General features: G+C 51.3%; 1 protein-coding gene across 1 annotated transcript in view; it reads right to left on the reverse strand.

Moving 5' to 3' along the window:
* Positions 1-13,521, reverse strand: part of LOC103800386 (phosphofurin acidic cluster sorting protein 1-like) — a gene marked incomplete at its 5' end in the record, with an annotated part of 19,101 nt that overhangs the window by 1,891 nt on the left and 3,689 nt on the right. The window contains 17 exon segments of the mRNA XM_009072762.1: positions 257-359; positions 447-463; positions 465-549; positions 637-791; positions 1,092-1,198; positions 2,347-2,451; positions 2,576-2,708; positions 2,817-2,947; positions 3,249-3,320; positions 3,662-3,755; positions 7,504-7,655; positions 8,281-8,340; positions 9,118-9,198; positions 10,247-10,338; positions 10,480-10,642; positions 10,827-10,952; positions 11,311-11,400. Coding sequence (XP_009071010.1) covers positions 257-359; positions 447-463; positions 465-549; positions 637-791; positions 1,092-1,198; positions 2,347-2,451; positions 2,576-2,708; positions 2,817-2,947; positions 3,249-3,320; positions 3,662-3,755; positions 7,504-7,655; positions 8,281-8,340; positions 9,118-9,198; positions 10,247-10,338; positions 10,480-10,642; positions 10,827-10,952; positions 11,311-11,400 — 1,766 coding nt within the window.

Raw genomic sequence — 13,521 nt, forward strand, 5'->3', positions numbered from 1 at the left:
TAGCCCTGGCAGCTGGTACCCACTGCTGGGGCTGTCACAGCCACAGCTGCTGGAGGGGCCAAGCACACTGGGAGGTGGCAGGGGACGATGCTGCAGGCCTCTCACTGTGGGACCCCAGTTGCCCTCAGCACAACACTGCTTGCCACTGGAACACAGAGCCTTACTCACTTGTCCCCCATGTCCCACAACCCTGTTCTGGGCACAGCCCAGACTGGGGCTGCATGAGGGAGGACAGGCATTGCAGGGCCACACTCACCTCTTCTGCTTGTATGTCAGCATGGCCTCAGAGATGGGGAGCTGGTGAGAGAGGCTGGCTCCAGCAATGAACTGGGCAACACGGCCTGCAATGTCCACAGTGTCTGTAGGCACAAAGAGCCATGAGGGTCTGGATGCCAGCAGGGCTCCCCATCAAGGCACTGCTGACACCAGCCTGCCCTGCTCCTCACCTGCAGTGGGTGGCGCGGAACAGCTCCCGCCACGCCGTGTCCAGGAAGAGAGTGCTGTATTTGTTATCCACTGAGGCCAGGTACTTCGCCAGAGGGTGAGAGCCTGCAGGTGAGAAGGGCAACATTGGCTTCAGGCAGGGGAGTCTGGGGAGGTAGAAGAGCATAGGCCCAGGCTCGTGGTGGCTCTCACCCAGTGGCACAAGCAGGAAGCGAAGGTAGTTGAGCCAGTCAGGTGTCTTGCTGGCCAGTTGCTCCACAAAGAAACGGAGGACAACACTCAGGTAGCTCTGATCCCCTGCCACCACCACCTTCACTGGGGGAGGCATATGGGAGTTACAGTTACAGCTGGCAAAGGGAGAGAAAATGAGACCATGAGGGATGTGAAGTGGCTCAGCAGGTGGCTCAGGGGACATACCCTGCCAGGCCAGCTGATACAAGCCCACTCCTGACAATTTCCAGCTTGCTGCACACTGTCATGAACAAAAGCAGCACTGAGATAGCCCACTTTCCCCAGGGCCTACACCTGTTTCTGTAGTAGTGTCCACAACCCCAAAGGGTCCTAATGAGCCCTGGGGAGCCAGGGACATTCCCAGCCCTTCCATGAATTCATAGGGTGCCACCAGGCTGAGCCCAAGCTGTACTCACTATCGCTGGATGCGGGAGACAGTGGTGTTGAAGGCTGCCTGGATGTCCGCCACGGAGCAGGTGGATACGACCAACTGCTTGTGCGCCTGGAGCTGCTCACTCACATACTGCCAATGCAGAGAGCTCAGGTTAAGGCACCCTGGGACCATGGCCATGCTGACCTGTGTCCCCTGGGATAGAATTGGGACCCTGTCCCCACCCATGCCATGCAGGGAGGCTGAAACCATCAGGTCACCCATGGCTGCATGCCTGAGCATCCCTGCTCCTCCCAGCTCTGTGCTCTAGGGGTCAGGTGCTCTAGCCCCCTGCTCTGGCCTTTGAGCACAGCAATCACCACCCTTACCATGGCAGGGGCAAAAATGTCCCAAGAACCAGGCTGTGCTTCTTGAGATAAGGGGTTTAGTCCAGAGACCCTCTGATTTAGATCCTGCCATCCCACAGCATTGCCCAGCTCTAGGCTCCATCCACCTCTGCTCATTCCCTTCTCCTGCTCTTTCCTGTGGCACTCCAGAATCTTTCTGTGTCTCTTTAGGTGTCTGTGCGTAGTTAAAAGTGGTAAAACAGGTAGTCATGCTAGACAAGGGGGCTTAGAAGATACCATAACAAGGTCTAGGAGTGGGCATTGATCCTTTTTTTCCCATCCAGGACAAGAGCTAGAGCAGGAACAGGTCAAGGATGCATGGCCTGAGTCAAGACTCCACTGCTTCTCACTGAGAACCCCTTTCTTCTGTCACAAAATTTTCCAGTACCATTTCTGGATGTCAGATGTTGCTGCAGGATCCAGAAAGGGTCTCATAGGTCTTTTATCTAACTGCTTGTTAGCATGTTTGCACAAAGGTACAAGTCCCTGCTCACCCTTAGCAGTCAGCTCCTCCATGTATGGGGGAGGCAGGTGCCTGTCAGGAGCTGGGCCCATCCTCACATGGACACAATCAGCATGAGGAAGGAAGGCCTCACACGCTCCCCTGCCTGGAGACCCAAACTCTGACAATGCAGTTAATGCTCATGGCATCATGCTTTGAGTATCCAGCAATGCTGCTGTGTGGCACGTGATGGAGAAGACACATCAGACTCCAGTGCATGTGGCTCAGCACCATTTAAATGCACTGTCTCCCTGAAGAAAGGGCCACGCTGGGGGTGAGGAGGACACAGCTGGTGCCAGTTTCCCTAGGACACCCTGCCATTGTTGGGAGAATCCCTGAGGACCCTGCTTAGAGCTGCCCCTATGCATGCAGCTCCCTTTACACATACTCACCTGCCCCTGCCACTCAGCAACATTCACCAGCACAATACTCTCAGGGAGCTGCTCGTCTGAGACCAGGATCTGGTTCAGCTGATCGTAAACAGACTTTCGAGGCACCTAGGACAGCATCACCATGAAGGTTACCCCCAGTCAGCTGCCTTGGACACCCTGCCCAAAGCTGAAGGCCTGGCAGGGCTCTCGAGTGAGAAGCCTCCAGGTGAGATGGCTTTCAGGGCCTCACCTGGGTGCTGTGCCATGAGTCTGGAGAGCTCTCACTGTCCAGGCTGCTGGCACGGCCACCCTGTCCCTTTGAGCTCTGTCGGTCCTTCACAGAGGTGCTGCGGGGACGCCACAGCTGCTTGCTCTCTGCCTTGCTGTGAGCGAGAAGCAGGAGAGGCAAAACTGTTGAGGCCAACCCCCACTCCCTCCATGAGCCAGCATGAGCCAGCTCAGCCTGGGCATGAGGCATGGACCTGACTTACCTGGGGGACACAGCACTGGGGAGCTCGGCTTTGGACCCAGGGCCCAGCTGGGCCAGTCTGTCTGCACTGCTCTCCCTTGTGCCAGCCTCTGCGGGGGCTAGCCGTGAACACTGCTCCTCTGCAGCCAGCTCCTGAGGGCCACACACAGTCACTTCACACACACCACTTTCCCTGCTCCTCCACGGAGCAGTCCTCTACCCATGAGTGCCCCTCATCCAAAAAAAGTTCTCCCTCCTGGAGAGCCAAGGCTGCAGGGCCTCGAGAGGGCTGGGCTGCAACTCTTGCAGACCCTAACAGTCCTTCCACTCTTGCTGCTCTCCAGCACAATCAGTTTGTCTTCCCAGCCCTGCTCCCAGGCTGCTGGGCACCCCTGATAGTCCAGAAAGCAAGGTGGGACCTGAGAGAGCTCCACATCCCATAGCCTGGACTCACCACTGCAGGGACCTCCACTCCTGGCTCTTCCTGTGGTCGCTGTGCTCCTGGTTTCCTCTTGTCTGCCTCGCCCTGGGGGACAGGGAGAGGGGTCAGAGCAGGATGGAGCACCCCAAGCAGGGCAGCTGCCAGGGACCAATACCTGGCCTCATAGAACACATGCTCCCACAGGGGAGCCCGGCGTCCCCCTGGGACCGGCCCCAGAGGATGCCCCCCATCGCTACCTGTCTGCCTGCGCTGGGAAAAAGAAGAGGAAAGAAGGAAAGGAGCAGCCCCAGGCAGGTGCTGCCGGGAGCTGAGGTCTCAGAGTGCAGGCACTGTGGGGAATTGCCTTAGAGGAGGGTGGAATAATTGGCTCTAGAGCCGACAGAGACAAGTGTACAATACATGCATCTGGGCCTGGTGTAACTCACAGGGCTGCCCGACTCTTGATCCTGCCCTTTCTGGCTGTGCAGACTGCCGATCTCAGTCTGGGAACCAGAATGAGAGACTCCCTCAAAGAAACGCCTGCAGAGAAACAGACAGACGAACGGACGGACAGACAGACAGATGGGAGAGAAAAAGGCAGGAATAAGAGAGGAACAAAGTCACCATGATCCCAGCAGACCCCCACCGGCCTGTCCCAAGCACAGAGCACTGTGGAGAGGTCCCCAGTGGGACACAGAGCCAGACATCCAAGTGTCTGGCTGACTCACAAGCCTAGGAGCAAACCTGCCAGCAGACTGCCAGTCTCCCTCACGATGGTCTGAGGCAACAATATTGGGTGCAAGGACACGACGCGGCCAACCCAGACCAACAGGGATAAACTTGTGACCCTGGTGAGCTGGAGGCAGGGTCCCTGTCTCCTAGCCAATGGTGATGTCTCCCTCAGGTGATTCCCTACCCCTGCAGGGCAGGTGAGGAACTGCCACAACTCCTCCATCTCACTGGTATACAGTTTCTGTCAACACCACAACTCCAACGTGCTGCTGACCCTCTCTGTCTCCTCTGCATCATCACAGCTTCCACAGACTTCTGCTGCCTTCTCTTCTGCTCCCCCTTTTCCAGGGAGGGCTGCTTGCCTCTGCCTGCTGCTGCTGCACACTTCCAGCCACAGCTTCCACATTTCCTTTCTGCTTTCTCCTTTCCCAGGGCTCTGAAGATCACAATATTGCACACAGAACCACACCTCAGATAGTGCATACTTAAATTTGCCTATTTTTAGGTCTCTGAGCTGACATTTTAGTGGAGCTGCAGAGTGCAACTCCAAGGTGCTGTTTCCAAGTCACTGTGGTCAACACAGGAAGTCTCTTACAGCAGCAGGACATTCTCTGCCGCTACAGTGTGAGCTTCCACCTTTGCTTCCCCTTTTTCCACACACTATTTATTTGCCAAGGACCACCTCCACATTCTGTGGGCTGCTCAGAGACAAGTCTTTAGGAAACAAGCAGGCTCTATCACTGGATCTCACTTGCCAGTTTTTCCAGGACCCTTACAGCAACCACAGCCTATTTGCAACATGTGACTTTCCTGCAACAGATCTGAGCTAGCTTCCCTCTAAGCTGTATGTATGTATTTGCTCATTAACTTCCAGGAAAAGTTTCTCCTGATTTGCCTGGTGTGCGGATATGAGGTTGCAGGTTTCCAGGGATGGCCACAGAGGCATAAGACAGAGCAGTTCTTCTGTTAGGACTCTGTCAGAGTTTCTATCCATTGTTTTTGACTGTCCTGATCTGGATATGTTTGCAGCTTTCTGCAGAACACCTCCAGACCTCTGACCATCCTGGTTGCTCTTTTTAGCATCCTTCCTTATTTGTATACAGCAAGCTGTACTGCCAGGCACAACAGTGTTCATCAGGTTTTACTGCTCCAACAAGGATATTTCATCTCTGTAAATAAATGAAGGTTCCCACCACAGAGCAGCGCTTCAGCAGCAGTGTTTATACATTGGCTGGGAGAAGTCAAGGCTCTATTTTCCTCTCTCTGGCCCTGTGACCAATTGCTTTACAACAGCTCATTTACTGAAGCTCCAGGTCTAGAGTCAGAATTGTGGCCTGGTGGGACATTTTCTCCAGGTCACACTGGTATAAATTATGTCTCCTCTTATTAACATATTTCTTCTCTCTCTCTTATATTTCTTCTCTCTTCTCCAATCTCTGCTACAGAATCTCAGGCATTGTCACCACCATGTACAGTCATTACACTACACTTGCCGTATCCCAGCCTGAAATTTCAATCCATACAGACTGTTAATAGATTCAAACCAGAGAAATATTTAAGTTTTCTAATAATTCACTCCTCAATCAGCATCTTTCCCACACTCCTTTATACCGTCTCAGCAATCCCAACAGAATGTGATATACCCTTGGTGCCACTGGCACCACAAAAAGGTATCTCCATATTTTTTTTTTCTGAGGCATTGGATGTGTCTAGATTGTATTACACTTGGTCTAGCTTTCAACACTCCATTTGAATTGGGCTGTCTCCTCCTTCCCCACGGAAGCTGTGTCTGTTTCTGCCCTCTCTCACTTGCAATCCAGAAGCTTTCATCCCTCAGGGATGTGTCACACTGAGCACAGAGCTCTTCTACAATTCTTAGTTTTTCCTGTTCCACAGTTTAAAGGCTCTCCTATAGGCATGATTGAGTCTAAGTCTCGGCCTTATTCCATAGAGAACTTCACAGCCTCTAGCAAGGCTGTCCATGACAATGACAACAAATCTGACGTCAGGATCACACCTCAAATTTACAGGCTGGGCTGGAAGGTGATCATCAGTTGAGATGGCTATGCAGGGCCTGGGAACTATGCAGTCTACACTAAACACCTTGGCAGTCAGCTTCCACACCTCCTCAGTAAAAGTACAATTCAAGGGATACACACTCTGAACTGCCAAAAACCATGGCACTGGAGATCCAACCAAGCCAAGAACACTTTGTGACCAGGCTGAAGAACAGACCAGAACCCAGTAAGCTGTCCTTCCAGAAACAGCACTAACTGTAACAGCAGGTACCAGCACAAACCAGCACTTACTCTGGGATGCTGTCCCAGTGACCAGATGTTTGCAAACAGGCACTTGCAGAAACAGATGGGAGGTTAAAATACTCACAATAGACTTTTCTCACACTTTTACATAGTTTACATAGATAAATCATTATCTGACTACAGAAAGACCTTCCTTTTTCTCCCACAGCACCTTTGTTTTCTTTAATGAGAGTCCAAGCAGATCATCTAAGTAGCTCCTTCTTGCCCACATGCCTGCTGTCTCCTTTGCAATGACTTCTGGGTTTGTGGAAAACACAACTTCTGTCATGTTCCTCTTTTTTCCCCAGTCCTCTATGGGTTCCTGAATCCATCAGATTTTTACTTTCCAACAGTTTGCCTGTGGCAAACCAAGCCTGCTACCCCTGCTATGTACCTTCAGCAGGGATTCCAACAGCTTTAAATTATATTTAAATACTATATAAATAATATATAAATTTACACAGCAGGTGTGTTGGAACTTGATGATCTTTAACCCAGGTCATTCTATGATTCTTTCTATATAAAAACTATAGAAACAACAATGCCAAGTGAGCTTGGCTTGGCTAGAAGGAAACCCAGTGCACTATGAGGCAGCCAAGTAGAAAGACAATTAAAGGCAACTTTTTCACAAAAGGAGAGCACAAAAGCAGAACAGCCATGAGCAGAGAGGTCAAGGTGAACACAGATCACGTGGAAGCAAAGCCTGGTTTCACTGCACAGTCCTCTGGAGACCTCTGTGCCAAGTCAGCAGTACTTGGCAGAGCAAGTTAAGTCACCCATGCCTGGGGTCTGGAGTGAGGAACATCACTGATGATTGCTAGTCACAAGTCCCCACAAAGGGTGGGAACACAGCATGCAGATCTCACAGGGACACAAGGACTGGCGCAAGGAGTCACAAAGTGCTCAAAAGACAGGCATGCTTCAGTGTGGAGGGCCCAGAGAAAACCAGGACTACCAGCAGAAAGATATGATTGCTGAGAGCAGCAGGGGCTTAGATCAAGTAGGTACACTTCCAGCAGATCAGTGTCAGGTGCTGGGCTGGCAGAACTAAATGTGAAGGCAGCCAGATTTAATGGGCAGTTTTGAGTTTATTAAACATGGTATGCAAGTAGGAGCTAGTGTTGCCAATAGAAGGTGGTGACAGGAGTGGAGACAAGAAAATGTCTGCATCAGCCCAAGCAACAGAAATATGTTGGAGGGCATTTATCCAGTCCCAGAGACTGTGCTGTTGGCCAGGGACTCCCTGCAATCCTTACCTCAGGGTTGGCTTTGGTGTGCTGTGCACACTCTCATTGTCCTCAATCTCTGGACCGCTGTCACTGTTGTTGCACTCTTCCAGGCTGTCATAGAGCAAGCCCAGGTCTTCCTCCACCTCCTGGGTCTGGTCTACAGGGTCAGAGTCCAGGACCTGTGGGACCAAGCCCAGAGGGCCATGAAGAGATATGGAGTTACCTGCATCCCAGATCAAGCACGTACAAGCTCCCTGCCAGTCACAAAGAACACCACGGCACTGTTCCCACCTCAGCAAGCCAAATCCAGGCTGTGGAAGAATCCAGTGATGTTGTCATTAGGCCAAAGGAGGGTGCCATAAGCATGACATCCAAAGGTGTCTCAGACACCCATCATACTGGCAGTTAAGACACCTGGGAGGACATTCACCAGCTCTGCTGCACACTTAGTGCAAGCTCTCAACCCCAGACAGATGTTAGCCTGCTCTCAGTCATTGACAGGACTGCCCCTGCAATGCCAGCTCCTGGTGCAGAGCCAGTGTGTGTCAGCACCCTTTTTCCCTGGGCACCTCTCCCCATCAGGAGAGTGTGTTTTGATTTGAGCATGAGGCTCAGAGCTGCCTTCTTGAGGCAGAAGGGTTTGGAAAAGCCAAGGCTCAGTCTATGCCATGTCTCACAGCACCCTTGGCACACCCCTGAGCACCTACAGCTCATGTCTTGTGCTCCCAGTGAGTGGGAACCAGCTCTGTCACCCATACATCTGCAGGAGACACTGCCAGGTGGTGCAGCCTTCCTGCTTCTTACCTCTTCTGTCACTTTAAACCTCTTCAGCAAAGCCACAAATTTCTGCTTGAAGTTTGGTTGCTAAAACAAAAGAAGGGAAGAAAAAAGATCAGCAAAACTATCAAACCATGCTCCAAGATGACTAACAGGCCACAGTTACTCTAATATGCTGTTAGCTCCTTTTTGGGTTCACAGGTCCAAGGTAAGCTATGATTTCTCTCACTCTTTAAATCTGGTGTAGGATTTGGACTAAGTCTGAACTCCGCAATAAGCCACTGTCTGGGCATGAGGGAGGGTGCAAGGACTCATACTTTCTCTGAAAATAGTGCTTCATTTAAATCCCCTTTCTCCCTAGACCATAGGGTTGAGGAATACTGCCTTCAACCAGGAAAAGATGGGGAACAAAGTCAAGGAAGAAGGTACCCAGGGACCTGCAGGGCTGAAGCAGATGGGTACAAAAAGATACTTGGGGAGTTGGGGGCTGGCAGAGCATCTCCTTCATTCTGCAGACAGGCAGAGGAGCTGCTAATGGTTCACCATTCCTTGTGCCAACCTTCCCCTTCCTCAGGAAAGAGATGAGACCATGTCACAGCATCAAGTCAAAACTGTTGCACACAGATCATCACTGATATGAAGCCAGGCTAAACACAGTACAGACCATGAACTGGAGTGCAGCTCTGAGCAGCAAGCTAGCTCATTAAATGGCAAGAAGTTTGCTCCTTCTCAGAGCCAAGGGCTCTCTCCCCTGCTTGGCACCAGCGCCAGCACCTCTCCTTCCCAACCCCCTTACTGCCTTCAGGGAGGGGAGAATATGAATCCCTTCCATCTCTTTGAGCATGTTGTAAATGCTGATGTTACTCTGGTCATCGATGTGGTTCGGATCATTTTCCTCCTAGCCTTCTTGGTTTTCCTCAAGTCATCCTCTTCATCAAACAAATCCTGCAGGCAAAAAGGCACAGCACATCACAGCAACTGAGTTCAGGGAGCAGCACCTACTGGAAGTTCCCTTGTGCCACACCCATTATGGTGTGCCACTACCTCCATTATGGTCCACTCTGCTGTCAGAGCCTTGCTTCTCATTTCTGCCACCTCTCTCTATGGAGCTCCTTCACCCTCCTTAGCACTGTCTCCTGAGAGACCTTCTTTCCCAGCACCTCCGCCCCCAGGACCCTCCAGAGAGACATGTACCAGCAAGACTGAGAGGAGACACAGCAGCTTTCTACAACAGGCCTTGTTGCAAACCTAAAACTCTGCTCTGTGTAGTCATCAGCCTCTCCATGACCCATGTGTTGTACCCCTACTCTCCCCTCTCCATGGTTAGCTCGGAGGGTGCAGCACATGAGCTCACAAAGAAACATTTTTTCCAGGGATCAGCCTTAACAATATGCACAACTCCTAGGGACATGAAGCCCTGATGCATTAACCCAACACAATGGGACAGATAACCTGGAGGACCTTGAACAGGCGTTTGTCCCTGTGCTTGATCAGCAATGCTACCACGAGTCTTTTTTTAGCCTCAAGTGTAGGCGACACAAGAAGAGGACAGCAAACAGCAATGACAGAGCTCATCACAGGGCTGGGATGGGTTTGGCACCTCTGATCATTTTCAGACCTAGACTGTACTTCATCCTCAAATCTCTGTTCTCTCTGAAAGTGAACAGTCTCCGGCCTGTTATCACAGGGAGACAGGAGAAAATCATGGTGCAAGATGGAGGGGGCTCAGCAGGATTTTTCTGCTTCAGATCACACAGCTCCAAGGACAGACGGGTGAGACCCATGGCTCTCCAAAGTTCCTTGCCTCACCATGGACTTGAGAGCAGTGCACTGTTCTTTGTGTTGTCAGGTATTACAGCTCTTTGCTCTTTGAAACCGCATCGAATGTTTATGAGGGAGATGGGAGGGCTCAGGGTGATCAAGACCCTCAACCCCTGACTTTTGTCCCAGAAATAGGACCAGGACATAAGCCACCTTGCCAGGCCTCCCTTACCTGACCCTGCACAGCATCATCGCTGGCTTCCTGCTCTGAGGAGAAACTGTCATCCTCTTCTTCAGAGTAGTTATCAATGTCTGGGGAGCGATCTGAAAGCAGACAATGCAAATGCTACAGCTAAGCATGACGCTTGTCATGTCTCCAGTGAAACGACTGGTACTGCTGGCAGGTGCTTGGAGCCACACTCTCGTGTCCCAAACATTTGCCCTCAGGTATGAGCACTAACACACCTGAAGTTTTGATTTTAGGACCTGAGGGGACACTCCCGTCCTCGTGGTCAATGGGCTGACTGGACAAAGAGTAGATGCTGATTTCAGCCACTCGGATGTTCACATCTTTCATGTTGCTGTGGAGGCCCAGAAGTTGTCCACCATCTGTTGGGTGCTGCATCACCTAGACAGACAGACAAACTCAGAGTGACACAATGGCAGCTGGCAGCTCATGCCCTCTATATGACAGCTAGCCAACAAACCAGAGCACTCACAGCAATGAGCCCCTGCCTACCAGCCCAGGTCCCTTCCTGGTGCTCGCACAGGAAGGCCATGTGAGGTTCCCCTCTCTTCCCAGCATCCTGTACCTCGGCCATGTTGATGATGCCCACTGCAAGGGTTTTGTAGCCCAGGATTGTGCGGTTCTTGTATCTCTTCCTCCGCTGCAGCATGATCTGTAGCTTGTTGCCATCTCTCTTGAGGAAGTGTGGGTACTGGGGTAAGGAAGCACAGGAAAGATGGCAGCATAAGGGAAGGGCTCAGCATGGCACACAGGTAGAAAACTTCCTCAGTGCTGATGTACAGTAAGATTTGACCTGCTGAGCTTTGAGGTGCCCCTCAAAGGCTACCTGCACCTATCCATCATCCTCCAAATCCTGATGCCCAGCAAAACAATCCCTGAAGCAATGGAGCAGCTAGGCAGCAACAGCAATCTGTGCTGCTATGATCTGAGCTTGGGCAACCACAGGAAGCCCCTTCCCAGAGGCTGTGCTTTTCACACTGAGCCCCAACGTAGTGATTGCTGAGAAATGCCAGGTGAGGGAGCTTGGGGGACCAGACAACACCAGGTACCTGCAGTGAGAAGGTCAGCTCCAGCTCGGTCTCCATCAGGCCACCAGGTGGGAGGACGTATTCATTTGATCTCAGGACTCGCTTTGAACCCTACAACAAGATTGGCAGACACACAGAGGTAAGGTCAACCACAGGCTCCACTGCACCATATGCACAAGTCAATGGTGTTCATAGTCCACGAAGAGACAGTGTCTTGACTCTGTTCTGTTCCACCCTGTAGAGCCACCTTACACACATCTATCAATGCTTTGCAAAAGCCCACAGTTTCCCCCGAGCTGCCAGAGGCCCCTTCCCCTTGCCCACCTGCTAGGGAGCACCTGCTCTTCCCAAGCCTGCTCTGCTTTATCTGGCTCCTTGTCCCTGGAGTGCGAGTCCCATGCTGTGCTGGGGACACTAGCGCCGGAGGGAGCCATGCAGGGGTAAGGAAAGGATCCCAACACACTGCCTGGCCAAGAAAGGGACAGGGCCTGAAGACATCTCTGCTTTGCAGCAGACAGACCCAGTAAAGACCCCTGTCTAAGCACAGCTGGCAGGATGGCTCTTCTGGGACCAAGTCAGGATGTCCCAGGGGAACAGGAGTCCCCTTGACTGCTAAGCTTGTGCCTCAGAAAACTCCTCCTAGTCTTTTCCATGGGCAACAGCCCTTATCTCTCCATATATAAAAATGTTTTTTCCCTAGATGGGAAGTAAGAGAGGCACTCTCATTATGTACCCACTCCAACTCTTTCCTTTACTTCTCTCTATGTCTTGGCTGCTGACAGAGACACTGAATGACTTGAGGGATAAAAAATGCTGTCCGTATGCACCAGGGTCTCTTGGCTGCAAGGTGGTACAACTCACAGACCTTCCCAAAAGAAAGACCCATGTCCAGTGGCTGTGTCCCTGCAGGTCTGCTGATCAGCTCCAAGTATAAAATGGCCTGTGGTAGTTCCTCACTCTCTCCTGCCTCCCTGTGAATGAGCAAGCAAGCTGAGACATTGATTTAGGGAGGCAGCAGAATAGGCCAGTACAAACGTTTCTGCAAATCAGTTATCACTGCTTTTGAGAGCATCCCTTTCTAGGATCTCTTTGCATCCTCACATCCTTCCCAGTTTGATCCTGACAAATGCTGTGGCCAGCAGGATCTTAAGTTTATGGTGTGGCCGTAGACCGTTCAGCAACTTCTAAGGTTAGGTGAGGTTAGAGTCCCCAGCTGTTCATCTCCAGTGCAAAGGAAACAGCGGCTGCAGAAGCCATGACAGGAGCACACAGGTGGCACTGTAAAGGAGACCACAGCTACATCCTCTCTGCAATCAAAGAGAATGGCAATGGGCACAGGCACGTCTCAGCACCCAGTGAGTCCCAGGGAAACTTGCCAATGAAAACTTCATCAGGGTCCAGCACATTTGGGTGGTGCTGATATAAGGCCTTTCTTGCACCTCTGTTGCTGGTGTTACATATGCTAGCAAGGAAAAAACACAACAACCTATAGAAGGGAGGCAGAAGGGCCTCCATACTTTGCAGTATCACAGTTCTCAGCGATACTCAGGCAAAGAAACTCTAGCAGAACTGTCCTTGGTTTCCAAAAGGCCCAACCTGAGCTCTCTGCAACACTTCCCGGAGACTGTGCCGGGAGCAAGGCTTTCCTGTGAAAGGTCTTCCTAAACTGCAGAGAGGAGGTGGAGCTCATCCACTTCACTGTGAGCTTTCCTGGCCAAGAATGCACTGAATCTTCCTGCCTGAACTCTGATAACAGATGATAGGTGGTCATGATGACAATGACTATTTACTTTAGCACAATTACCATTTGTGGCTTGTTGCAGAGAGATTATCCACCAGAGTTTCATTCTTTCATCAAAACAAAAGTACTAATACAATTTCTCTTGTTGAAGATGCTAGTTCTGGAGACAAAGTTACAGCAAAGGAAAGGTGAGGATACCCTGGGTGGTGTGTCCAGTGAGCGTAGGTTTCAACAACATTGCTGTCCTGTCACTTACCACTACAGAAGTTACACATCTAGCTTCAATCCTAGGTGAATCCAATTCCTCAGTGAAATGCCAGTGCACATCCATGTGGCATTGCAAGGACTGGGACAAAGGCTGCTTCATTATCACAGTGGATAATCTCCACCCCTTGAGAAAGTCAAACCTCACCTGGACATGGCACTGAGCAGCTGATCTAGCTCAGCTGTTCTGCATTTCCAGTAATATCAGGCAAGACCAATTTTTCAGC

Source organism: Acanthisitta chloris, unplaced genomic scaffold (genome assembly GCF_000695815.1).
Source record: "Acanthisitta chloris isolate BGI_N310 unplaced genomic scaffold, ASM69581v1 scaffold27944, whole genome shotgun sequence".
Lineage (NCBI taxonomy): Eukaryota > Metazoa > Chordata > Aves > Passeriformes > Acanthisittidae > Acanthisitta > Acanthisitta chloris.